Source organism: Erpetoichthys calabaricus, chromosome 18 (assembly GCF_900747795.2).
Source record: "Erpetoichthys calabaricus chromosome 18, fErpCal1.3, whole genome shotgun sequence".
Taxonomy (NCBI): domain Eukaryota; kingdom Metazoa; phylum Chordata; class Cladistia; order Polypteriformes; family Polypteridae; genus Erpetoichthys; species Erpetoichthys calabaricus.
The window spans coordinates 76995497-77023258 of NC_041411.2; the positions used below are offsets into that span (position 1 = coordinate 76995497).

At 39.9% G+C, this 27762-nt stretch overlaps 1 protein-coding gene across 1 annotated transcript in view; it reads right to left on the minus strand.

The window, feature by feature from the left end:
• LOC114668449 (metabotropic glutamate receptor 7) overlaps window positions 1-27762 on the minus strand; it is a 507860-nt gene that overhangs the window by 158329 nt on the left and 321769 nt on the right. The window contains exon 5 of the mRNA XM_051921002.1: window positions 26299-26439. Within this exon, the coding sequence (XP_051776962.1) occupies window positions 26299-26439 (141 nt within the window). The remainder of the gene's footprint in view (window positions 1-26298; window positions 26440-27762) is intronic.

A 27762-nucleotide genomic window follows, 5' to 3' on the forward strand; every position in this document is an offset into this window, starting at 1 on the left:
ATGAAAAGCAGTATAAGACAGAGAGATTTAAAGGCTCTATATAATAATAATATTACATTGAGAAGCCTCAGAGGCTAAATCCAAACAAAAATCAGCAGGAAATGTTTTTAGTTCATTTGGACTAATGCAATGTGCCAACATCATGATGTGATTAAACACATTAAATTCAACAAAGTTCATTTCAAGTTTCTCCAGTTTCCCTCATACAGTCAAGCCTGAAATTATATTTGTGCTCACCTTGAAGCTGTCTATCATAATTACCAACAATTTTTGAGGAAACCAAAGTTATGAAATAAATGTGTTGTCTGGTGTAGTTACACTTATTGTATGTAATAAGGCTATTTGCTACAATAAATCTGTAATATGTTGTCATGCATGCTCTTCCCAGGCTCAGTCGAGGTATGTGCTAACCCACCAGGATGAGAGGGGCGCAGCCGCTAACAATGTTGTCTCTTTCTCCTCCCACAGCGCTGAGACGCCGTCCGAGGAAGCCGCTTAGCCCCACCCCTTCCAGTGCGGCCAGTATAAGAGCCCAAGCATCACAGAGGGAAGCGTCACTAACTGGCCAGAGCAACTGTGAGACGGAGCTCCTCTACACCTGACAGCAAACCCTTTGTCTTTTCTTAAACGTCCCTCAGAAGGGATAACGCCTGTGATCATTTCTTTTCTTTGCTGCAGTTAAGTGCTTTGGAATTCCAGGACGTTAAATGGGATGACCGGGTTGGAACCCCAAAGTTTTTTCATGCTGCCCTCTTGCTGTCATTACCAGACCCGGCCAAAATACAAAAATGTGTGAAGTAACTTTCCCCAAATTCCCAAATGCACCAGAATGTTCCGCCATGCCCACATCTTCTAACCCATTGTTTCCTGGTTTAGTTGTGCCCCGTCATCTCCTCAGGGCTTCTTTATCCTTATTATGTGGTGATGCTGCCAGCCTCCAGCTCCTCGCTAGTTAAGTTGTCCAAATCTTGTTTTCAATGAGGGAGAATGACACCTGAACAAGGAGGCTAACGCTCTGCTCGTGGAGTGCATGCTAATGCTGACATTTCTGTCTTCTGGTTTTGCAGTGCTGCCAGGCCCTCATTAAACAAACACCTTGTTAGATATATATTTATATATATATATATATACATATATATATATATATATATATATATATATATATATATATATATATATATATATTGTTAAATTTGATATTGATTGTAGAGAGTTGACACTTTTCCAAACAGCACTTGTGACCTTGGGATTTAATTAAACAGAAGAACTCTACTCGCGCTGCCTGATCTCCAACATGGTGAATGAATGAGCAGGCAGAGCAGAGCATGTGTGCCCGTCGTGGGTGGTCAGCTGGCCCGAGCTGACCCCTTTGTGATCGCCGAGTTCATCGAAGATATCTTTCAGGTAATGGCTGTCTGACCGTTGCTCCTGCTAATCCCCGTTAGGGCCACACACAGGACCCCAAAGGCCTGATTATGCTTCATTTGAATTGCTTTATGCTTTTTAGATTGCACTGGACCTCAATGTGCCAGGTCAGTGGGTGGCAAGTGGACTGTGCCCCTTGCCCAAAGGGACATCCTACAATAGGGAAGCTGAAATAGAGAAATTAAATAAAAAACTGCATGGGCTTTAATGGGCTGAAAGAAAAGCTGAGGCAGGCTGGCATTTAGCTGGCACCGTTAATCAGCGAGCGCCAAGGCTCTACCTGCAGTTGCCGGTGATAGCCATTACTGATGTCTTCATAACGGCGAGGCCCAGCCTACCACGAGAATTGATAGGAGTGCTTGTGAAGGCGGCATCTGCTCTGCACGGTATAATCACATAAACTTTTTATTTCCTGACACTGCTTATTACTTTACCATTTTACGAGGGCCTGTGTGGTTAGACATACGCTTAGTGGGAGTCGGGGCGGATCAAGGCACTGCTTTAAATGTCAGGAAAACACAAATTGCGCACAAGAGAAGCAAACGGCTGAATTTTATTTGCAACTGAATGACGGATTTGGCCTGATAATCGTTTCCCGCTGTAATATTATACCGGAGTGAACCGACGGTGGAGTGCGCGGAGGCACAGAGCGGCTCTGACGGAATTTTAGAGCTGACGGCTCGGCGTGCACTCAGTTAATGCAGACAGTGCCGGGGCATCACTTTGCAACACGGTGGCCCAATTATTAGGCCCACGGATCACTGCCATGTGTGTTGCTGGTGCTTTAAATGCCACCTTGGGTAGGAGAATACCGTACTGCAATCCAAATGGGTGGCACTGCGCTAGGCGGTCACGTCATCCCATTTGCTGATTAGATTAGATAAACTTTATTAATCGCAAGGGGATAAATACAGAGGGAAAAATATAAAAACCAGACTCATGGGACAAATAAAACAATAAATCGATAGATAGAGTAATAAATACAATCTACCTTAATAAAAGGACAAGTCTTTGTGTGTCTATCTGATTGCTATGTCTCTTTCATTCCAACAGATGGTGCATCACAAGCGTTTGCAGTAATAAAATGCATTTCACTTGTCATTCCAACAAATGGCGCATCACAAACATTAACACTACTTTAAGGAAAGCCTATAGAAAATTTTGAGCTGACGGCTTGGCGTGCACTCAGTTAACACAGACAGTGCCGGGGCATCACTTTTCAACATGGTGGCCCAATTATTAGGCCCACGGATCACTGCCATGCATGTTGTTGGTGCTTTAAATGCCACCTTGGGCAGGACAACACCGTACTGCAATCCAAATGGGTGGCACTGCGCTAGGCTGTCACATCATCCCATTTGCTGATTAGATTAGATGCACTTTATTAATCACAAGGGGATAAATACAGAGGGAAAAATATAAAAACCAGACTCATGGGACAAATAAGACAATAAATTGATAGATAGAGAAATAAATACATCTACCTTAATAAAAGGACAAGTGTCTGTGTGTCTATCTGGTTGCTATGTCTCTTTCACTCCAACAGATGGTGCATCACAAGCATTTGCAGTAATAAAATGCATTTCACTTGTCATTCCAACAGATGGCGCACCACAAACATTAACCCTACTTTTAGGAAGCCTATAGAAAATGGCATATATTGTAATAGAGACGTGTGCATTGCATTTGTCACTTCAAGGTTGTAGAACATTAAAATAAGAACACTTCCAAGGAGTGAATAATACTTTTAATAGGCACCGTATGCATGTGCTCCACGACTACTAAGTGGATGGTCGGTCCACTTTCTCATATGTAAAATACACCGCTGGCTGCTTATTTCCTGGCAGACCCCACATTCCCTCTAAACTTATAGTAGTGAGGTGGAGAGATGGACTTCAGGGACCACCAGATCTTGACTTGAATTTATTTAAGACAATCTCTGGGCTGTCCTTGTCACAGTTGTCCTAATGTTCTGCACTTACACATATCCAACCACTGCAGAGGTTAAGGTTAGGGTTCATCTTCTGTGCCCCGCTGAGCAAGCGTTCGTCAAACTTTCAAACAAACTTATCTTCACTTTACTTTTCCGAGGATGAGTCAGTTACACCAGTGACTCCTCATCTGCGCAGCATCTTGTTTAAGCTACAAATTTACTCTTAAGAAAACAGCAATTAAGAAAGCGCTGCCACTATTTATATCCTGGGCTTGTGCTTGGTGATTCATAACAAGGGAAATTGCGACGGCAGGGAGCTGATAAAAATACAAATATGTACACAGGCTAATAATAATGGGTGGCACAGCGGATGGGGCAGCAGCCTCCCAGCTGCTCCCAATAAATTTTACCTTGGAGTTGACTCACTGTGGGTTACTCAGGGAGACAGTGATGGGTCTGAACTGCTAAACGTGTGCCGTTATACTGTATAGTGCCTTTCCGCAGTAAACTTCAGGCTAAGCCACATTCTCTAGTTAGTACACTCTGGTCCATCCAATGAGGGGAACAACACATTAGTCTTTTGTGTTAGTGCCTGTCTCTACTCGGGAAATGACTTACCACAGCGCCCCCTATCTGCTGTTCATGACCATCGAGCAGCTGTGGGACTTGTACTGGAGACCACTGGATTACGGAACAGCCAGCAGTGAACTCCATCATAGTCTTTGATCTGAACTGAAATATTGACTTTGCACTTCATCACAGATAGATAGATAGATAGATAGATAGATAGATAGATAGATAGATAGATAGATAGATAGATAGATAGATAGATAGATAGAAAAGGCACTATATATAATAGATAGATAGATAGATAGATAGATAGATAGATAGATAGATAGATAGATAGATAGATAGATAGATAGATAGATAGATAGATAGATAGATAGATAGATAGATTTTAATTTTAATGTAGTCAGCAGGATAGATAGATAGATAGATAGATAGATAGATAGATAGATAGATAGATAGATAGATAGATAGATAGATAGATAGATAGATTTTAATTTTAGTGTAGTCAGCAGGATAGATAGATAGATAGATAGATAGATAGATAGATAGATAGATAGATAGATAGATAGATAGATATGAAAGGCACTATATACTAATAATAATAGATAGATAGATAGATAGATAGATAGATAGATAGATAGATATTTGTATTATTGTAGGCAGAATCAGATAGATAGATAGATAGATAGATGCTGGAAGGACCGGGAGACCCTGGGTTGCAGAGGTGCCTCAGACTCCTGCAGGGCTCCATGGGAATTGGAGTTTCGAGCAGCCCCCTGAAGTGCTGCCGGAAGAGGAACAATGAATACCTGGAGCACTTCCGGGTGCTGTATAAAAGCGTCCAGCTGACACTACTTGGTGAGCCAGATTCGGGAGGAGGGAGATGAAGCTCGACTCAGAGGAGTGGAGGAGGAAAAAGGAAAAGAGGAAGAAAAGAATTGTGTGTTGTGCTTATGCTGGGAGCTGTGTTATATATGTGGGGAATGGGGAAAATACGTTTCCCACAAGGAAGAAAAGAAAAATAAAAGTGTGTGCTTATACTTGTGCCTCCTGCGTCTATCTGTGTTGGGTTGGGGCAGCGGTGCCCGCCTTGGGGGTCCACAATAGATGGATATGAAAGGCACTATATAATAGCTAGCTAGCTGACACTTTGATACGTTTAATTCCTCATTCAGAATATAAAGCTAGGGGGCGGTGCCTCAGTAGTAATGCAATGATGGCCACGCCTCTTGGAGTTTCACCCACAAAACAAAAGGAAAATAAGCAAAACAAATGGTACATATACACAGTACATAAACACTACGTAATATTGAAACCAAACCATCTATCTATATAAAATGGTCTGTCCACCTATCACATGATTACTTGCATGCTATTGGCATTAGAATCTTCTTCTTGGTTTTAATCAAAAACGTATGACCAGATACACGCAGGTAAATCAACAAATTTGAAGTAGCACCCACCATGGCAAAGCTAGGTGAGTTTGAGGCTATCTTATGGCAAACTGATCAAGAAGAAAACATTACAAAAAGGAAATAAATAAATAAAAGCAGCAACATGTGCTGAGCATGCAGCATATTGAAGAAGCAAATAATGAACAACTCACCCATCTCATAGCTACTTTGTCTTCACAGCCCACAAATATGTGCCTCACCCCAGGCACTTTGACCCCAAACTCAAAATGCAGGCTTCAAAACCTGCAAAGGCCCCAAAGTGCCAAATGAACAGATTACCTCACAGAAGGGCAACATTAAATACTTCTGCTATGTCATTTGACAATGAAACACTCAAGACCCCTGTTTATGTGCCCTTCTCACCACCAAATGAAGACCATCCTGCTGCTTCACATAGTTTGTGTGCTATTGTAAGGAATTGTGAATGGTGGGAGAGTAAAGTGATTCTACATAGAGGGCTATGTAACGGGGCAGACAAAAATGGCATCAGCCTGAGGTTGAGTCACCACCAGTATGAGCTGGAATTCCAGATGCCAGATGCGCCAGATGCAGGGGAGCCTATAAGAGTGGTAGGTCTGGCCTAGTCACTTGAGCTCCAACTACTGGTGCGAAATTAAGCTATCCTACCTACAAGAGACCTGTGAAGAACAAGACTGCAGTGGCACTCAGCACCATCGTGGCATTACCATGATAAGAAGAGGGCATTGGCATGCGCAAACTCCTGTGTCTTTCCATAGGGAATGCCACCCCAAAATCCTTTGATAAGTAGTGCTCTGGCAGGTTAAAGTGTCTCAAATATTGAGATAACTATTGGGGGATGGTGATGCCAGCCTTTAGATCCTCGGTCACTAGGGGTCCCCATGGCCTGACATTTTTGAGACATCTTTCCCAAAAAAAAACCAATGTAGGAATCTTGATATTCTGAGATTCTGTCTGTGAAATGATGAGTTATGACACAAAGGAATAAATGATTGACAGCCTCATTACCCCGCATGCAGCTTGTGCTCCATTACCCCAGAAGTGTAAGTTTGTCATCTTCGGATAACTAATAAGATCACAGCACCGCGGGATAGCAAAGCTAGCAAACAACAATTAGAAATGAATTAATAAATAGATCCGACTGCTGTCGCAGAATTATCAGTTATGGTGGGAACAGCCTGATTAATGGGAACACAACAAATCAGTGCTAGAAAAACAAGACTCTATGAATTCATAACGGAATACTGCGTTAAATAAAGACATAAAAGCAATATACAATGTTACTGATTTAGCGATTTTATCTTATTTTATAGTGTCAGGTACTGAACCTCTCAGCCTCAGGTGCTCCACCTACAGGTTGAGATGTAGGGTGGTATGGCCCCGCAGTGGTGAGGGCTGCTGCCTTACAGACGGAGCGTTTGGAGTTCTGGTGGTGGTGTGGGGGGTTTGCTTCTCCTCTGCATTTCTGCAGGGGTTTTCCTTCAGCTACCCCACTTTTCTCCTCACAGGCCCAAGGACCTGCGATATGTTAAAGGGTACTCCATGGAAGGTTATGGTGCAAGGGACCTTATCCAAATTTGGTGCTGTTATCTACGAAATGGTCAAAAGTCTGTAGACACCTGCACATAACACCCACCGTATATCAATTTGTTGGACATCCTATTCCCAAAACCGTGGGTTTTAATATGGAGTTGACCGCGCCCCCCCCCCCCTTATCTAATGCTCACAACATTTTCAAGTGTTCCTCTGGGAATTTGCACCTATTCACCCAAAAGAGTATTGATGAAGTCAGGTATAGAAGTTGGATGAGAAGGCCTGACTTGCACTCTGCATTACAACTTATTTTTTTGTAGCCCTACCCCTCACTATTTTCCTAAAGTTTCTTTCTATCTTATCCCTTATCTTCATTGTTTCTTTTTAATTTAAATATTGTTATTGTCTTATCCCTCACTCCAACCCTTATATTAACCTTTGTTTACTTGTTCATTTTTTTATTTCTAACCCTAATCTTAAACGGTTTAGCCCTTTATTTCAACACTAATCTTAATGTTTTTCTTTTCGGCTTAATAATATTGTCCTACCCCTCGGCCAAACCCTAATCTTAACCTCAGTAAGTAGTGTAGCCCTGAGGTTAATAATCTGAATAGGTCCCTAAGGTTAATAATGATCCTATAGGGGTCTATGTTTAAATCTATTTTACCTCCCTGTATTTATTTTTTTATGGATCAGTACCTTTTTTTTAAAAAATTACATAAAGTAGATTATTTGGCTCTATGTTTGTAATTTGAGTTAATCTAAATGTTTCTTTTGAAAGGGAGTCAAGCTACAGTATATGACATTAAATCGGTTTTTATGGCTTTTTTAGAAATATTTTTTCATGTAAGGCATAATTAAGCAGACAACAATATTTTGTTATCATTTAACTGAGTTGGAATCCCCATTAATTTTACTGAATCAGCCCGCAATCTCGGAGTTATCTTTGACTCTAGCAGGTCATTTAAAGCGCATATTACAAAGTTGTCCAAATCAGGTTTCTTCCATCTTAAAAATGTTGGGAAATTAAGGCGTCTTCTAAATAAACAGGATTTGGAGAAATTAATTCATATACTTTTTTCTAGTAGGATTGACTACTGCAATGTGGTGTTCACTGGATGTTCAAACTGTTCTTTATTCATCCTCCAGTTAATCCAAAATGCTCCTACAAGAACTATTACAAGAACAAAAAAGTATGAACACATAACTCCAGTTCTTAAATCCTTACACTGGCTCCCGGTTCAGTTTAGGGCAGATTTCAAAATCCTCCTTTTAACATGTAAAGCATTAAATGGCTGAGGTCCGGCTTACTTGTTTGAACTTATCATGACTTACAAATCTGAGCGCACATTAAGATCTCAAGATGCCGGTCTGCTTGTGATTCCAAGGATTAATAAAATAACAGTGGGAGGTCGAGCTTTTAGTTACAGGGCCCCTAAACTATGGACTGGTCTGCCTGCTACTATACGAGATGACCCTTCGGTCTCAGCTTTTAAATCCCGGCTGAAGACTCACTACTTCAGTTTAGCACACCCTGACTAGAGCTGCTGATTAACTGTACAGACTGCATCTCTGTTGTTAGTTATTAGCACTAAAACATAAGTAATACGATCGTTATAATTTGTTACTAACGCTCACCTATTCTGTTTCTCTTCACGGTACTCAAAGGTGGCACTTGGTGCCACGGCCCACCTGCCAAGTTGTTTTGCCTGCCTAAGGTAAAGTCATCTCTGATGGAGGATTGCAGGAATCGTAGGGTAGAGGGGTCCTTTCATCGGATTGGCTGGCCCAGCACTGTTTCAACTGTGGAATGGCCAATAGGGGGAGGCAGCTTGATGGCTGAGGTCTCCAGGACTCTGAACAAATCCAAATCAAATTATGGGATACCATCCACTGTTAAATTCTGCTCCATACTTGTAAAATTTTTATTTTTATACTGTATTGAGGATTTGTTCTGTTCTGTGTATTGTGCTGTATTGTATTGACTCCCTTCTTTTTGACACCCACTTCACGTCCAGCCTACCTGGAAAGGGGTCTCTCTTTGAACTCCCTTTCCCACGGTTTCTTCTTTTTTTTCCCTTCAAGGCTTTTTTCTCATCTTCCTAGAGAGTCAAGGCTGGGGGGGCTGTCAAAGCCCATTGCAGCACTCCTTGTGTGATTTTGGGCTATACAAAAATAAATGTATTATATTGTATTGTACTGTGATTATTATGCTCTAAATAGGACCTTCTTGAGGGAAGTTAGAATACACTTGTAGAGCTTCTTAATATAAGATGGAAATAGTAATTTTGGGGGTCATACAATTTAAATAAAAATCTATAAAGGAGTCAGTGTACCAGTGCATTGGTCTTCCTCTTGAGCAAGGCATTCATCTCTTCAAACCCTAACCTAACTTCACCGAGAGCAACAGAAGAAAACAGAAAATAATAAACACTTAAATAAACATAAGAAATTTGACATTCGTTCCGAGACCATTCAGTCCGTTTGTCACTAGTTTGTTTAGTTGATAGCTAAGCTGTCCCAGTAACTCATCCGCATCTTTCTTAAAGGTTGTTGACAGCTTCAGCTACTTGTCTTGGTAGTTCCTCACAACCCTTTGTATAAAGAAGCACTTCCTGGCTTTAGTCCTAAATGCTCTTCCCCTTAATTGTTGTCCTTGAGTATGTGCTTCACCAGTATGTTGAAAGAATTCTGCTGGATCTACTTTGTCGATGCCTTTGAGGATTCTGAAGAGCCGGATGAGGTCCTCATGTAGTCTCCTCTGCTCAGACTAAACAGGTTTAATTCTCAGAGTCTGTCACAGTAGGGCATGTCCTTAAGCTCTGAGGTGCACTTGCTTGTTCTCCTCTGCACGGCTTCAAGTGCTGCTCTGTGTTTCTTGTAGCGTGGTGACCACAACTGCACACAGGACTCCAGATGTGGTCTCACTAGTGCTTTATATGGCCTGAGCATAACATCCCTCGATTTATAATCAACAGTTTTTGTGAAATAACCCTACCATGTCTCCATATCTTATTTAGATTCTCCTTAAAAGTTCTCAAGGTTTCTGTTTCAACTCCATGTCTCGGTAGTTTGTTTCAGATTCCCACAACTCTTTGTGTAAAGTTCTTCCTGGCTTTGAGTCCTAAATGCTTTCCCCTTAATGTCTACTGTCCTCAAGTGTGGAATTCCCCATTTGCATGAAAGAATGTTGCTGGATCTACTTTATCGATGCCTTTGAGGATTCTAAAGACCTGAATGAGGTCCTCATATAGTCTCCTCTGCTCAGACTAAACAGGTTTACCTCTCTGAGTCTGTAACAGTAGGCCACGTCCTCAAGCTCTGAGATGCACTTGCTTGTTCTCCTCTGCACGGCTTCAAGTGCTGCTCTGTCTTTCTTGTAGCGTGGTGACCACAACTGCACACAGGACTCCAGATGTGGTCTCACTAGTGCTTTATATGGTCGGAGCATAACGCCCCTTGGTTTCTATTTAACAGCCTTTACAATATAACTAGAAGTGTATTTGCCTTTTTAATCATTTCTACTCGTTGCTCAGATGATGAAAATATTGTGTCAACATAAACCCCTAAATCCTTTTCATAGGTTGCTTCCTGTAGGTCAGTGTCTTCCACCTTATATTTATAATTGATGCTCCTTTTGCCCACCTGTAGCACGCCATTTTCCAAGTGTTCACCCCCTGGTGACTCACATGTCACATGTATCCCCTGCTCACCTTCCAATACTCTGGCTCTCCTTCCTCCCTCTGACCACCTGAAAGGAAGCAAGGTCCTTTCATATCGTATCCCAAGCCCACCATAAGCACTTCTGGGGTCCCAACTGACATCATCAAACTCTGGTATCAGATGGGTAGAATTCCCTTAGTGGGCCCAGAGTTTCTTGTAAGTTAGCCTCACCACAGAGGTGTATGAGGGAGGGCTGAATTGGTTGTTCTTCCCATTACCCTTGAGAGGCGACAACACATTGCCCCCTAGCGGTCTGGGGCGCCTTAAACCCTGTACCAGGGCTCATGAGATGACCTATTAGGTCTTGAATGACCTCCTACTGTGATGATAGCATCCTCCGATGGCCAATATGGGTACTTCTGCACAGATTAACCTCACAGTCGAGATCCAAAAGACCCATTGTCTTCCATTTGTTCAGTTATGAGTACTGTGGTTGTGTTTGCAGTCTACTGATTGATGGTCAGTTTTGTTTGGGTGCTGTCCCATTTTGTGATCAGTACATGAGTGGTAGAGGTAGTCATATTGTCACACGTACGAAGTGCTGACAGTTCTTACTTTGGTGTTCGACAAACACGCAGCATGATGCTACCCTCTGCTGCCATGATAAACAGAACAGTCCTCGGTACAGTCAGGCACAGTATGGGCCACAGACTATGACTCTGCACTTGATGCCAACTCCATTTAACACTGTGGTCTTCAAGGCTACGCATGTGGCAGAATGTGGGCACTCTCTCTTTGTCTCTCCTTCTCTCCCTATCATACCTACAGAGGTCTCTTCCCATCCAAATTCAGTACATTAAGCCCCTAAATTATACATGTTCATTTACTTTTAATGGATCATTTCAAATTATACCTTCACCACTTTGCTCATACAATATGTCCTGCTTTATTGAACAGCACATTTGTCTGTACCGAACTCTCTAGTGGCTTCCATTGAACGGAATCCACCACGCACATTTTTAAAACACGAGCCATTATACATTTAAGTGATGGCTTTTTATATCTTGAGACAGCGAATCTTACGAGTTATAATATTAAATCAAGTTAAACGAAAGGAGCCTGGGAGTCTGGGAAACATGGAACAAGTGCTTTGAGCAGAGGAAAGGTACGGCAAGAACAAAATGTATTACTGTTATTATTATTATTATTTAAAAAAAATGATTGTAGGGGCAAGTCCACAACGTCGTCTCATACTGAGAAAAGTGTCTGAGACTTCCATAACTCTCTACTGGCAGGTTGCCCCATCTAATCCGCTAGCTGTTATGTTTGAACCAGGGTCTGATTCTGCCTTAAGGATATTTTCTGTTATTTTGTCATTAGTCTTGCTTATGAATCATTGCTTTACATGTTATTGTAGTCATTTTGTAATTCTAGTCAATACTAAGAAATATGTAGACGTCCTTTCCTCAAACAAAGGGGCTTCATTTAGAGCAAGCTGAAGGGCTTAAAGGATCAAACGCTTTTACAATACCACCAGTAAGATGCTCAGTAGATGGTGCCACTTTTTTTTCCACCATGTCACCATGTCATCTATCTATCTATCTATCTATCTATCTATCTATCTATCTATCTATCTATCTATCTATCTATCTATCTATCTATCTATCTATCTATCTATCTATCTATCTATCTACAGTCATATGAAAAAGTTTGGGACTCCCTCTCCGCCTGCATAATAATTGACTCTCCTTTCAACAGTAAAGATAACAGTGGTCTGTCTTTCATTTCCTAGGAACATCGGAGTACTGCGGTGTTTTCTGAACAAAGATTTTTAGTGACGCAGTATTTAGTTGTATGAAATTAAATCAAATGTGAAAAACTGGCTGTGCACAAATATGGGTCCCCTTGTCATTGTGCTGATTTGAATGCCTGTCACTGCTCAATGCTGATTACTTGGTGTGATGAGCTCATTAAGCCTTGAACTTCATAGACATGTGTGTCCCATCATGAGATATAAAGGTATTTAAGGAGGTCAATTACAAGTTGTGCTTCCTTCCCTTTGACTCTCCTCTGAAGAGTGACAGCATGGGATCCTCAAATCAACTCTCCAAAGATCTGAAAACAAAGATTGTTGAGTCTCCTGGTTTAGGGGAAGGCTACAAAAAGCCATCTCAGAGGTTTAAACTGTCAGTTTCTGTAACTGTAAGGAATGGAATCATGAAATGGAAGGCCACAGGCACAGTCGCTGTTAAACCCAGCAGGTCTGGCAGGTCAAGAAAAATACAAGAGCGGCATATGAGCAGGATTGTGAGAATGGTGACAGATAACACATAGATCACCTCCAAAGACCTACAAGAACATCTCTCTGCAGATGGTGTATCTGTACATCGTTCTACAATTCAGCGCAATTTGCACAAAGAACATCTGTATGGCAGGGTGATGAGAAAGAAGCCCTTTCTGCACTAACGCCACAAACAGAGTCGCTTGTTGTATGCTAATGCTCATTTAGACAAGCCAGATTCATTTTGGAACAAAGTGCTTTGGACTGATGAGACAAAAATTGAGCTCTTTGGTCAGAACAAAAAGCGCTTTGCATGGAGGAAGAAGAACACCGCATTCCAAGAGAAACACCTGCTACCTACTGTCAGATTTGGTGGAGGTTCCATCATGCTGTGGGGTTGTGTGGCTAGTTCAGGGACTGGGGCCCTTGTTAAAGTCGAGGGTCAGATGAATTCAACCCAATATCAATAAATTCTTCAAGATAATGTTCAAGCATCAGTCACAAAGTTGAAGTTACGCCGGGGTTGGATATTCCAACAACACAATGACCTAAAACACAGTTGGAAATCTACAAAGGCATTCATGCAGAGGGAGAAGTACAATGTTCTGGAATGGCCGTCACAGTCCCCTGACTTGAATATCATCGACAATCTATGGGATGATTTGAAGCAGGCTGTCCATCAAATTGAACTGAACTGGAGAGATTTTGTATGAAGAATGGTCAACAATACCTCCATCCAGAATCAGACACTCATCAGAGGCTATAGGAGGACAGCGTCTAGAGGCTGTTAGATTTGAAAAGGAGGATCAACTAAGTATTGATGTCATATCTCTGTTGGGGTGCCCACATTTATGCACCTGTCTAATTTTGTTATGATGTATATTGCATATTTTCTTTTTAATCCAATAAACTTAATGTCACTGTTGAAATCCTACTGTGTCCATAAGGCATGTCAGATATTTAAAGGAAGTTGCTACTTTGAAAGCTGAGCCAATGAGAAACAAAAATCCAAACTCTTTCATATGACTGTATCTGTCTATCTCTAGTAGTACATTACACGTAAGTCCGTGTATCATGTAGTGGCTTTTATGTCTGTCTATCAGTATGTTATATATTTACTTATATATATTTTATGTTTAGCCATCTATTATATACAGTGGCTTTCCAAATCTTTTAAATTTATATATAGACATGAAAGTCACTGTATTATAGATAAACAGATATATAATGCGCTTCTAACTAGATCTGTCTATTATTATATAGTGCTTTTCATACCCATCTATCTAATACTGCCAACTATGCTAAAATATCTTTCTATCTATCTAGCTATTTTTGTATAGTCCCTTTCATCTCTCTATATATTATTCCTTTATCTGCAGTAACAGGTATGAAGTAACAACACCCCCTGGGGTTTACCAGCTCATCCCAAATTAGTAAAACTTTCATCCATTAATTTTGAAGCATTTTGTATTAAAGGATCAGAAAAAGAAGCAGACACTGATCCTGGCATCAATAGTCAGAAGGCTGGCACAGACCCCAGATAGGATGGATGTCAGTCCCTAACTGAGCCTAACTCTCAAAATGCCATTTGTCAAATTCCAGATCATCGGCGTTTTTGTCAACGCAAGTCGTATGCACAGCACATGCAGTGATTTTAGCAGCAATAAAGTGAATACAAACAGATAATCAGCATTCCGTACGGGTGGTTTGTTTTAAAAGACAATCATCTCTCTGAGGGAAGGGAAAAAAAAAGAAAACAGGACCCAAACGGTGCTCTGGTAAATATCACTTTATCACATCTCATTAAGCAAGTGGCTCAATATAGCAAAAGGTTTACTTTGAAATTAATAAAACAAACACCAAAAAAAAGAAGATTTTTTTTTCCTTCCATGGAATTCGCACCGTTCCCGAGCAGGGTGTGTGCGTGCGTGTGTGTGTGTGTGCGTGCGCTCCACTGAGGACAGATCTTCTGCATTAGTGTGTTTGTAGCTCTTCAGCCGGACCGCCAGACGGTCTGACTGCCCGACCACGTTGAATTATTCTTTAAAACTCGCCTTTGGACTCACTGGGACGGCTGGACTCGCACCACCCGCTTAACTCAGGTGAGCCCTAAAACAAAGCTAGAACGCGTCCCCTACCGCTGCTTGACGCCTTTTGGATCATTTTATTTTTGTTTTCTTGGTTTCGTTTCACTGTAGCTCAGAATTATGTTGCTCTTATTGGTTTTTTTTTTTCATTTTGTTTGTATTGATCTTTCTGTCTGTTAGGATTAAGCACTGAAGTATAAAGAGACAGAAAATATCAAGAATAACAGATGTGCAGGCAAAGATTTTGGCAGATTTCTCAGACCAAGTTGAGACATCAGCATCAACAATGTCATTTTGACGGAGAAAAAAAAGACAAAGAGAGACAACTGAATAGTGAAAAAAGCCATGAAGTCTACTCAAGAGCAAAAGAATTCAAAGGAATCAGCAGATCCAGTCGTGTGAAAAAGAAAACACAACTGACCTTTGGTATCGCCAGCCCGGACTCTGCTGTGGACCTGACTTGGCGCCTTCTGGATCTACGAGGTCACATTCAAAAAGTTATGTTTTCGTGGGAAACGGTGATGGCATTAAAAAGTTGGAACGACACTGGGAAAAAATCACATCAAAAAGGAAGGTGACTATGAAGAAAAAGTAATGTCATTTGTTTTTGAAATTCTTAAGTACTAGAGTGTTGTACCGTGTTAGCCATTATGAATGTAGAGAAAATCCAAGCAAAATGACACCTTTTATTGGCTAACTAAAAAGATTAAAATATGCAAGCTTTTGAGGCAACTCAGGCCCCTTCTTCAGGCAAGATGTAATACAGAAACTGGAGTTTCCTGTGTTTATATACACACTTAGACAAGAAACAACATTGGTAAATCTTTAAATGAGAAATCTTAAATGTAAAAAATTAATGACTCCTTCAGGCTAGGGTTCATTTAACAAGAGAGAAGAACAACGTATGGTCAAGATCTTTGGATAAGATAACTGTCTAACAAAGTCTTTTGAAATTTGTAATGAGTTTTTCAATACAATGTGGATCTGTAGACAGGTTGTCTGTCTGTCCGAGAGATGCAAACAATCCTCATACCTGGCCATAAGACCCATGTCTCTATTCAAACCATATTGTAATGTGTTAAATTTTAGCATGAGTTTAACTTCCCATTCTTTTCTCTCTTGCTGTGTTCTGAAGTTGCCCATAAGCACTGTGACTTTAAAGTCCCTCTCACAGTGTCCATGGCTGTTGAAGTGGGCCGCTACAGGGACATTTGTGTTGCCACGTTTAATGTGGAACCTGTGTAAATTCATTCTCTGGTGGAGTGTTTGTCCAGTTTCTCCCACATAGAGTGCAATGTCAGGACATTTCATGCAGGTTCCACATTAAACGGTAGTGACCGAAAAAACGAGCTTGCGAATACAAGCGGCTGAAATGAATTTCCTCCGCAGGGTAAGAAGCTCGGTCATCTGGGAAGGGCTCAGAGTAGAGCCGCTGCTCCTCCGCATTGAGCGGAGTCAGATGAGGTGGCTTGGGCATCTGATCAGGACACCTCCTGGATGCCTCCCTGGTGAGGTGTTCCGAGCACGTCTAACTGGGAGGAGGCCCCAGGGAAGTCCCAGGACACGCTGGAGGAACTATGTCTCTTGGCTGGCCTGGGAACGCCTCGGGATTCCCCCCGGAAGAGCTAGAAGAAGTGGCCGGGGAGAGGGAAGTCTGGGCATCTCTGCTCAAGCTACTGCCCCCGCGTCCCGATCTCGGATAAGAGGAAGAGCAGGCCCGGTTCTAGAGGCGAAGCCACTATCATGCCATTTAATTTCAGCCGCCCCCTCACCCTATGATACCTTCACTCGTTTTCTAAACCAGTGTATTTCAAATGAAAAATTTTAGCAATTTCCTTAATGTCAAAAAAAAATTAAAGAAAATTTCTTTGTAGGTAGAAGAAAACTTGACTTACATATTTAACAAATCAGCGACAAGTTCAATTAATTCATCAGTAAAATTCCGAATATAAAGCGAGTGCCGATTATAGACTTAATTTTCTTGAAAAAGACGTCGCCTCATATTCTCGCAAATACAAAATTTAACAAAACTCTATTTCTTCACATCACACCTGAACTAGATATGTAATACTTTAATATACTTTACCTCCCAATTTACAGGAAAAACAACTTCCAAAATTATATTTAAACTTGCGCTTTTAACAATAACAAAGACTGCAGAAACAAACACTGAACACTACAAAAACTTTTGATTGATGTGCTGCGTACTTTAGCTGCCACAATTCACGTGTTGTGACTTGCCCATTTTTCTTTGAAGCAAGTTACCGACATTCGACGAGAAAAGATGAGGCCCGCGCCGAGCCTGCGTTTTGTTGAGGGCGGCCGCGATCGACTTCTGTGTTCAGCCGCCTTCGTGCATGCACTCTTTGCACGACTGGCAGAACCGGGCCTGAGGAAGAGGATGGATGGATGGATTGAAGAGGAAATCGCTGGCGTTCACCTTGATATGTTACGTCGATCAATGCAGAATTTCCACAACAGGCCGTCAGAATGTGTACGGAGAAACAGACAGCACCTTCATGAGGTTTTCTCCAAAACATAAAATGAATATTGATTATCATCACTAATGGCATATCCTGTACAATACATGTCATTGTCAAATGTATTTTGTATTGTGTTTATTTGTGCATTGAACATCAATTGACAATTTCCCGTTTCCCTGCACCACCCTGTGTTTTATACTTTTTGTGTCTATTTGTCCAAAGTATTTCAGTTTTCTTCTTTTTTTACTATATTTTCCACCTCTAGGATTTTATGCAACGCACGTGGAACCTTTTCATTAGTGATCCAGGATATGTAAAATGTGCCTGTAAGTCCATACCTTGAACGTATTTATGGTGTGTAGAGCGTTTAACGTAAGCATCCGTCACTCGCAACCATAAAGAAGTGTCGACCAAGTATAGCATTTTAGAATCTGAAACTTTGAATTTAGATTTAAATGTCTATTAAATGTTATAAATTGTTCTATTCTAGCTCTTACTTCACCTTAGTGTCATCAATCAGCCTATTTGTATATTTAACTTTGTCCGACTTCGCAAACCAACCCCTGGCTTGTACAGACCACGGCAATGGAGAAACTTTATAAAAGAATGAATTATTGGAAGAATACGAAAATTCTACAAAACAGGTCACAGGAATTGATAAATGGTCTGCCTGCTACTATAAGAGATGCCCCTTCGGTCTCAGCTTTTAAATCCCGGCTGAAGACTCACGACCTCAGTTTAGCACACCCTGACTAGAGCTGCTGAGTAACTGTACAGACTGCATCTCTGTTGTTAGTCATTAGCACTAAAACATAAGTAACATGAGAGTTATAATTTGTTACTAACCCTCATCTATTCTGTTTCTCTTCTCGGTACTCAAATGTGGCATTTGGTGCCCACTGCCCACCTGCCAAGTTGTTTTGCCTGCCTAAGGTAAAGTCATCCCTGACGAAGGATCGCAGGAATCGTGGGAAAAAGGGGACCTTTCATCGGATTGGCTGGCCCAGCGCTGTTTCAGCCGTGGAATGGCCAAATTGTGGAGGCAGCTTGATGGATGAGGTCTCCAGGAGTCTAAAATTAGCCAAATCATATTATGGGATATCATCTACTGTTAAATTCTACTCCATACTTCTAAAATTTTTATTTTTATACTGTATTGAGGATTTGATCTGTTCTGTGTATTGTATTGTATTGTGTTGTATTGACCCCCTTTTTCTTTTTGACACCCACTGCACGCCCAACCTACCTGGAAAGGGGTCTCTCTTTGAACTGCTTTTCCTGAGATTTCTTCCATTTTTTCCCTACAAGGATTTCCTTGTCTTCTTAGAGAGTCAAGGCTGGGTAGTCAAGAGGTAGGGCCTGTTAAAGCCCATTGCGGCACTTCTTGTGTGATTTTTTGGCTATACAAAAATAAATTGTATTGTATTTTATTGTATAAATAAGCAACACGGACTGGCATCGATATTCTAATATAGTTCTAAATGAGAAGTTTCAGGGACCTCTGGAAATGCGCTAATCCGCAGGGTTTAGCAAACAGAAAGCTGAGTGCAGGCGTCCCAGTCACAGATGAGAGACTGGTGGATTCCACTATTTTATATTTTATTCAACATAGCAAATAATTGATAACATAAAAACGAACAAACATGCTGTAAGAAAACTAATATGGCGGAGAAGCAAAGTCTCTCGGGAACAGGCCACCACGTCCAGTCGAGGGCACGACCTTATTAGACTTTCTCACAATCGTTGTAAATTGGCTTACAGCCTTGGCCCTTTTCTCTTCTGCACATTCAGATGAAGACATGCGTCTGCCATCGCACCCGACAGAACTAGCAGCTCAGCATACATGTAGCCACTCCCACCTCATTATAGCAGTGCACAGCCACGCCCACAGTGTGATGTCATGGGAGGACAAAACAGGGAAGGACAAAGAAACCGAAACTAATGCACAAGAGCCACTCTTAAAGATGGGCACGCAAAAACACATTATGACTTCTTCTCCTGCCGTTTATAGTTTGGGGTCCCGAGGAGCTGTGTTTTGGTAAGCAGCCCACTTGATATATTAATTTGGAGCTTATCCTCCAATAAAAGTTCTTTCAATTTTTTTCTTAATGACCATATAAGTAGTTTCCAGTAAAAGATATGATGTCGAGTTTTTCACATGCTGTGCAGCTCCTAGCCACATCTGCGGTCAAGCTTATTGTTACAATAATGTCAGCTTTTTCACTCTACTGCCCAGCGTTAGTTCAAGCAGAGCCTTGGCATGGAGCTCTGACTCATCCTGAAAGCTATCTAAAAAAAAGTACAAAACAGAAATTTAAACACCACCTCAAAATTAGTCCAGAAAATGTCGCTTTTAGGTGGTAATTCAGGCAGCGAGGCTGGCAAACCGAGTCTTTTATTAATCAGACCCTGGCAAAACAAAACAAGACTTTCTCCACAATTAGCATTATCTGATTTCTGAGCTCAGCCTGGCACTTTGATTCTGTATGCTTCCCCCGGTTTTCGATTTTGAATTTAATCGGGGGGAGCCTGAATCATTTTGACTCCACCAGCTTCCTCCATTCTGACAGAGCAAAATGAATCACCAGATAACATACTGCTGCCTTACAGGACTCTAATAAGCCTCCATGTCACTCACACACAAACCTTCTCAATCACGCAGTAGAAAGGAACATGTGGGGCGGCATAGGTTTGTGTTGAAAAGGATTTGCTTGGATAATCACCCCAGGGGGGATGTCAGCCATGAGGTGTCGCCACTTTTGTCTTCCTGGTTCCTGAAAGGTCCTTTCATCATAAGACGGGTCTTTCAAGAAGCTCTAGTAAGGTGTCACGTGACGCCCCCCTCCACAACTGGTTGGCTTTCTACCAGCGGGCACAAACTATGAGGCGCATCAGACCGATCAGAAATAACCTGTGAATGGCACACAGGAAAGACAGACAGGTCGTGTTCTGTGCCTGCTAGTGTATGAGCCTCGCGTACTGCAGGTTAGAATTCTCTCTTCATTTTGTATTGGTTCTCCTTTTTGGATTTGTGTAACTTTTCCTCGCTCCCCTGTTTGTTAGCAGTTATAATTTTATTGTATTTATTTTGTTATTTGCAGTTTTGCCCCTCTGGCCTGTTTGTTATCTGTTGCTCTGCTTTGTACTTTTTTGTAATTTTGCCCCACTTCCTTATTTGTTTGCTGTTTTTCTTTTGTAATGTTGCCGCACTTTCTGTTGGTTATTTTTTTCTTGTAATTCCGTTTATTCTCTGTTACTTTTTTTTTTTATTATTTGTGATTTTGTCTTGCTTACCTATTTGTTCTCTAATGCTTTTTTTTGTAATATTTGCCCTGCTCTCCTGTTTGTTCTCTGTTGCACTTTTTTTTTGTAACTTGTTTGTTAGCCCGTGGTGGGTTGGCACCCTGCCCGGGGTTGGTTCCTGCCTTGTGCCCTGTGTTGGCTGGGATTGGCTCCAGCAGTCCCCCCGTGACCCTGTGTTGGATAATGGATGGTTGGCTGGATGTTTGTTAGCTGTTACTTTTTTGTGTGTTATTTGTATTTTACAACACGTCTGCATAACGCCTCACTGTGACGGTGACAGCCAAATCAGAACAACTGTTCTGTCAGTTTAATTGTCTTATTTTATAATACTTCTGGTGTATGTTTAAGCCAGTAGGCCTGTGTATGTATATTTATTTATTTACGCATTTATTTATTTGAAGAACATCTGTAAAAATCCAAAATTCTATCCATCCTTTTTCAATCTATTATATAGTGCCTTTCACAACTATCTATTTAGCTGTATATCTATCTGTCTTATAGTGCCTTTCCTATCTTATCCTGCTGACTACACTAGTATTATAACGATTACTTCTAGAAAGCCTTTTGGGTCTGCTGTTGCTTTTCTACACCTGCATCTGCTCCATGGTTAGGAACTTAGACAGATATAGATAGACGCTGCATTCACTGTGTTGCCCAGTCGACACGATACGTCAGTGCGTCCGCCATATTGCGAGTGGCAAAAGTGCCATTTAAACTAATGCAGGTAGACGTGGAAACCGGGTTTTCTGATGAAAAAACAATAACGTCTAAAACATACAACAGATTTTGGCAAATCGTTTAAATGCAATTATTTATATCCCTTTATACACTAACAATGGCAATTATTAAATAATAATAATTATTATTATTAAATAATTCTTTATCATATAAGTAATATTTCTCGGACTGGCTTCTTCCATCTCCGAAACATTTCTAGACTTGTCCTGTTCTTACGCAACACAATACTGAAGTATTGGTTAATGCCCGAGTCACCTCACATATAGATTACTGTAATGCTATTCTATCTGGCATCCCACAAAAACGTATCCATCACTTACAACTTCTTCAAAATTCTGCTGCCAGGCATAATAACCTGCTGTTCTAAATCCACTGAACATATTACACCGATTCTCTCTCTCAACTTCACTGGCTCCCTGTTAACTACCGATTACAATACTAAATACCGCTCTTAACATTTAAAGCTCTCCATAACCTCACTGATCTCCTCCAGACTTACACTCCTCTCGCTCAATCAGATCCTCATCTGCAGCTCGACTTTCTGTACCTCACATCAAACTCTGTGCTATGGGAGCTCCAGCGTCCCTCATTGTGCTTCTCAACTCTGGAATTCTCTTCCCTTACATATTCGTCAGCTTGATTCAATAACACATTTTAAAACTACCCACAAAACGTATCTTTCAAACTGGCATACATTGTGAATTTTGCACTGTTACTGCCAGTTATCTTTGTTTGTCTTTCTTTTAACAGTGAAACAATACACTCAATGACACAAATAAACAATTTTATTGTATACAAATTGACTTAATAATTTCTGAAAACATTTCACTCATTCCTCTCTCAATCTCTCTCTCTCACACACACACACAATGGTTGCTGAAATATATACAGAATAGGATCTAAAATCCTTGAAACAGAACTGTCTTACGTAGCTTTTTCCGTGTGTTGCCACTCTGTAATTTGAGAGTATTCAGTCTGGCAATATGGTGCAGCCTTAGTTTGTGGAAGACAGACTCAACTTAAAGACATGAGCATTAAATGATGGTTGTCAATTTCAAACTGTGTTTCCTCAATGTGCTCCTTGAGAAAAAACACATCATCTGAACCAATCTCAGCCCGAACAAACGGATTGATCAAAGATCCACTGACAGCTTGCCCTCATGTCGACTGTCGGATAACACGTTCAGCTACTTTGACCACCTTGACTGGACCCTCAGAAGGAATCATCAAACCTCCTTTGTTTTTTAATGTGAGCGAGTGGTAGCTTTGATCATATGATGCCGGTACAGCATCTGTTACCAAGCTAGCACGGCACACATCACAGGACAGCTTTCTCAAAATCCTGTCTAAAGGCTACCTGACCTCCCACTGCTTCCTGAGGTGGATTTCTTTGGGAAACCTTCAGAGTTTGAGAAATTTTATAGTTAGTGACTAAATACGTTTAGCCAAAGTTAGTTGTTTGGAGGCTCACTTGAGCACATAAATGCATAGCTTTGCTAGCTTAGCCTGGCGTAGCTAAAGTAAAGATTATAAAACGGGATTTTCTAATGGCCAAATATAACCAAAACAATTGTTCAGCCTTACCTATGAAACGTAATCCCCTGGGATCTGGTTTGGAGCGTACAGCGGTTTGCACAATCCCAAGCAGCACATGCGTGAGGCATCTTTATCCATTACTTCACTCCACAGCAGTGCCACTCGCAATATGGCGGCGACGTTGACGTACGATGCTGCTGGTCACGAGGCATCTAGTAATTCTATGTCTATGGTTAGGAATATCCCACTTCATCTTTTCCTTTTTATTTTAATAATTCCTATTATTTATCTATTCCTATTAATCTAACAATTGTGCCCTACGTACCTGTTCTTTGTTAATCTGTTGTACTATTTGTAATGTTGTCTTGGTCCTGTTGGTTATTTATTTATTTTTTGTATTTTTATAATTTTGCCCCCTTTCTATTTGTTCTCTTTTTTTTTTGTATCACACCTTTTTTGGTATTTTTGTAACGCCCCCTACTCCTTTGTTTGTTACCTGTTATTTTTTTGTGTTATTTGTAATTCTGCTCCACTCCTCTCTTTGTTCTTTGAAGTTCTTTTTTCTATTTTTGTAACTTTATTCTGCTGCCCTGTTTGTACTTTGGCTTTTTTTTTTTTTTTAAATTTTTGCCCCGTTTGTTGTTACTATTGTGGTATTTCTTGTAAGGTGGCTGTGCAGCTGTTGGTTATTTGTTTATTTATTTTTTGTATTTGTATTGTCCCTCTTCTGTTTATTCTCTGTATCTTTTTATTTTATACTACTTGTGATTTGGCTTCGCATACTTGTTTGTTTTCTGTACTTTTTTTGTGTATTTTTGTAACTTTCCCCCCACTCCCCTATTTTTTTCTCCTGTGTGTTATTTGTAATTCTGCACCATATCCCTCTTTGTTACTTTTTCGTATTCTTTGTAATTTGGCCGTGCTTACCTGTTTATTCTGTTACTTTTGTTTGTATTTTTGTAATTTTGCCCCTGCTGCTATTTATGCTCTGTCAGGTTTTTTGTATCTTTTGTAATATTCCCCTGTTCCCCTTTGTTATGTGTGCTGTACTGTTTGTAATGTTGCCTTGCCTTTGTTTTTTATTTTTTATCTATTTTCTGTTGTAATTTTGATCCTCTTCCATTTCTTTTCTGTTAGTTTTTTTCTATTATCTGCACTATTACTTCTCTGATGATTTTTGTAAATTTTATTTTTTTGTAATTTTTTACAGTTTTTAATTGTAATTTTAATTTTAGCCTGTTCCAGTTTTTTTTTCTTTGTTATGTGTGTGTTACTGTTTGCCTTTGTTTATTTTTAATTTTTTGTTCTATTTGTTTTGTAATTTTGCCCCTCTTCAGTTTCTTCTCTGTTACTTTTTCTATCTGTTACTATTGCCTCACCTCGCTGTTTTTTGTAAATTTTAATTTTTTGTAATTTTTTTTACAATTTTTAATTCTAATTTTAATTTTGTCTTGTTCCTGTTTTTTCTTTGTTACTTTGTGACCACCACAGGCACACAGCTCCCCAAACACCCGACACAACAGGCACAGACACACGTGCCACACAGCACAACATCAGACTTTATTAGTTCAGTGGGAAATGCTTTTCAAACGTTTAATTTTAAATAATTAATAGATAGATAGAAAAGGCACTATATAATAGACAAATAATAGATGAATGGATAGAGAGACAGAGAGATAGATAGAACAGGTACTATGTAATAAATAGATAGATGGATGGATAGATAGAACAGGCACTATATAAGAGACAGATAGATAGAAATAAAAGCACCTATATAATAGATAGACAGATAGAAAGGCACTATACAGTATAATAAATAGATATAGATCGATAGAAAATGGACTATGTAAGATAAATAGAATAGATAAATGAATAGATACGAAAGGGTTTATATAATAAATAGATAGATAGATAGATAGAAAGGCACTATATAATAAATACATAAATAAAGATAGATAGAAAAGGCACTATATAAGATAAATAGAATAGATAAGTGAATAGATATGAAAGGGTTTATATAATAGATAGATAGATAGATAGATAGATAGATAGATAGATAGATAGATAGATAGATAGATAGATAGAAAGGCACTATATAATAAATACATAAAGATAGATAGATAGAAAAGGCACCATATAAGATAAATAGAATAGATAAGTGAATAAATATGAAAGGGCTATATAATAGATAGATGGATTGATTGATTTTAGTACAGTAGGCAGGATAAGATAGATAGATAGAAAGGTACTATATAATAAATATATAAATAAATATAGATCGATAGAAAAGACACTTTATAAGTTAAATAGAATAGATAAATAGACATGAAAGGGTTTATATTATCGATAGATAGATGGAAAGGCACCATATAAGATAAATAGAATAGATACGTAAACAGATATGAAAGGGCTATATAATAGATAGATTGATTTTAGTATAGTAGGCAGGATAAGATAGATAGATCCTAATTTTAGAATAGTAGGCAGGATAGATAGATAGATAGATAGATAGATAGATAGATAGATAGATAGATAGATAGATAGATAGATAGATAGATAGATAGATAGATAGATATGACTATAAAGTCTGCCTTTATTTTCCTGTTCTGATGGGCTTGTCTATTTATGTTGTCAGTAAGTGTAACACAGCATGTGACCAGACATTACTGTCTAAGATTTTAAATTTCACTCCAGGGGAAGTTGACTATTTTGTCTTTCTGTTCTGCAGGATGTCTTTGCAGCATAGACACCTGGTGAGAACCCAGGATTTACATGTGTGAGAGCCGCCAAACTCTAGATAGGAAATTCTGAAGCTGAGTAGCCAGAGCCTGTGAGCACCGTGATGATCTCTGTGTTCTGTTTGGCCAGTCACTGATTGATGGCTCAGACGAGTTTTGGGTCAGCCTGGCACCTTTCAACTTCTTTGTGTGATCAGTAAAGAGGCTCCTGCCTTGACATTTGCTAAACATTCCAAAATCATCTATTTTCTTAGCCTGTTTCTTGCATGCCAAGGTCAGTGAGAGATGGAGTTTATCATGGCAGCATTGTAGACAAGAAAGAAGACAAAACTAAACAGTATGGCAGTCCATTACAGAACACACTTAGTCAGCCAACACAGTGTCACCATTTCACCTAACCTCTGAAGATGACAGATGGGTAAGAAAAGACCCAAAAAGAAGATAGAATGTGAGCTGAGAGGTTGAAATGCTAACCACTGTATTTTTGTGTCACCTGCCTCACTAGCCAATGCAATAATTCAAATAAGTTTTACAGATCAAAGGTTTTACAACTCTAGTGATGACAACCAGCATACCTGTGCACTTGCGGTCCGTGTCCTCCTTCTTGGAGCCACTCATTGTTAACTTGCAGTTAAAATTTTCTTCCCAGTATTCAGCAAACCAAACATTCCTTCGATTATTTTCCAAAGTCCGGGAGGTGAAGTAGGCATCAAATCCTGAAACAGATCACAAGAGAGTAGTTCAGAACAACCAATAGGAGGACCGTATGTTATAGCAGATGGTCCATCTTCAGGATGATTTGAGATATTTGGCCCAATCTAAAAATGAGAACTCGTGATTCTGAAACTATTGATCTTTTTAGAAATCTCAGTCCAGTACAAGAAACAAAAAAAAAATTAACAAAAAAGAGACAAATCATTTACAGTTATGGGACGCACTGTGGACCCCCTCAAGGTAATAGTGGAGGAGGGTAATGAAGACAGAACTGATGGCCATTCTGAACAATGCTGTACATCCTCTCTGTGACACACAAGTATTGAGAGTGTTCAGACAAGCAATTAATCAACAAAATGTGTCAAGAAACGCTACGGGGGCTTCTTCACACCTACGGAAAAACCCCTTTACAGTGCTTCACTGTGACTGCTCTCTTAGCTTTAGCCAAGTCAAGTAACCAAGTTTTCTTCTTTTTTTGTAATGCTTGTGTGTATCTGAAGAGGCTTGTTGTTGTTTTTTTTTTATAATATTTCTTGAGCTTTTTAATTAAGTTAAATTTCTCTCTTGGGACACATTATCTATCTATCTATCTATCTATCTATCTATCTATCTATCTATCTATCTATCTATCTATCTATCTATCTATCTAGTTATGCAGGAGTTGAATATTCCAACAAGACAATGACCCAAAACACAGTTCGAAATCTAAAAGGCATTCATGCAGAGGGAGAAGTACAATGTTCTGGAATGGCCGTCACAGTCCCCTGACTTGAATATCATTGACAATCTATGGGATGATTTGAAGCAGGCTGTCCATCAAATTGAACTGAACAGGAGAGATTTTGTATGAAGAATGGTCAACAATACCTCCATCCAGAATCCAGACACTCATCAGAGGCTATAGGAGGACAGCGTCTAGAGGCTGTTAGATTTGAAAAGGAGGCTCAACTAAGTATTGATGTCATATCTCTGTTGGGGTGCCCACATTTATGTACCTGTCTAATTTTGTTATGATGCATATTGCATATTTTCTGTTAATACAATAAACTTAATGTCATTGCTTAAATACTACTGTGTCCATAAGGCATGTCAGATATTCAAAGGAAATTGCTACTGTAAAAAGCTCAGCCAATGAGAAACAAAAATCCAAAGAATTCAGAGGGGCTCCCAAACTCTTTCATATGACTGTATATATATATATATATATATATATATATATATATATATATATATATATGTAGTAGTACATTATACATAAGTCCGTCTATCATGTACTGCCTTTTATGTCTGTCTATCAGTATGTTATATATTTACTTATATATATT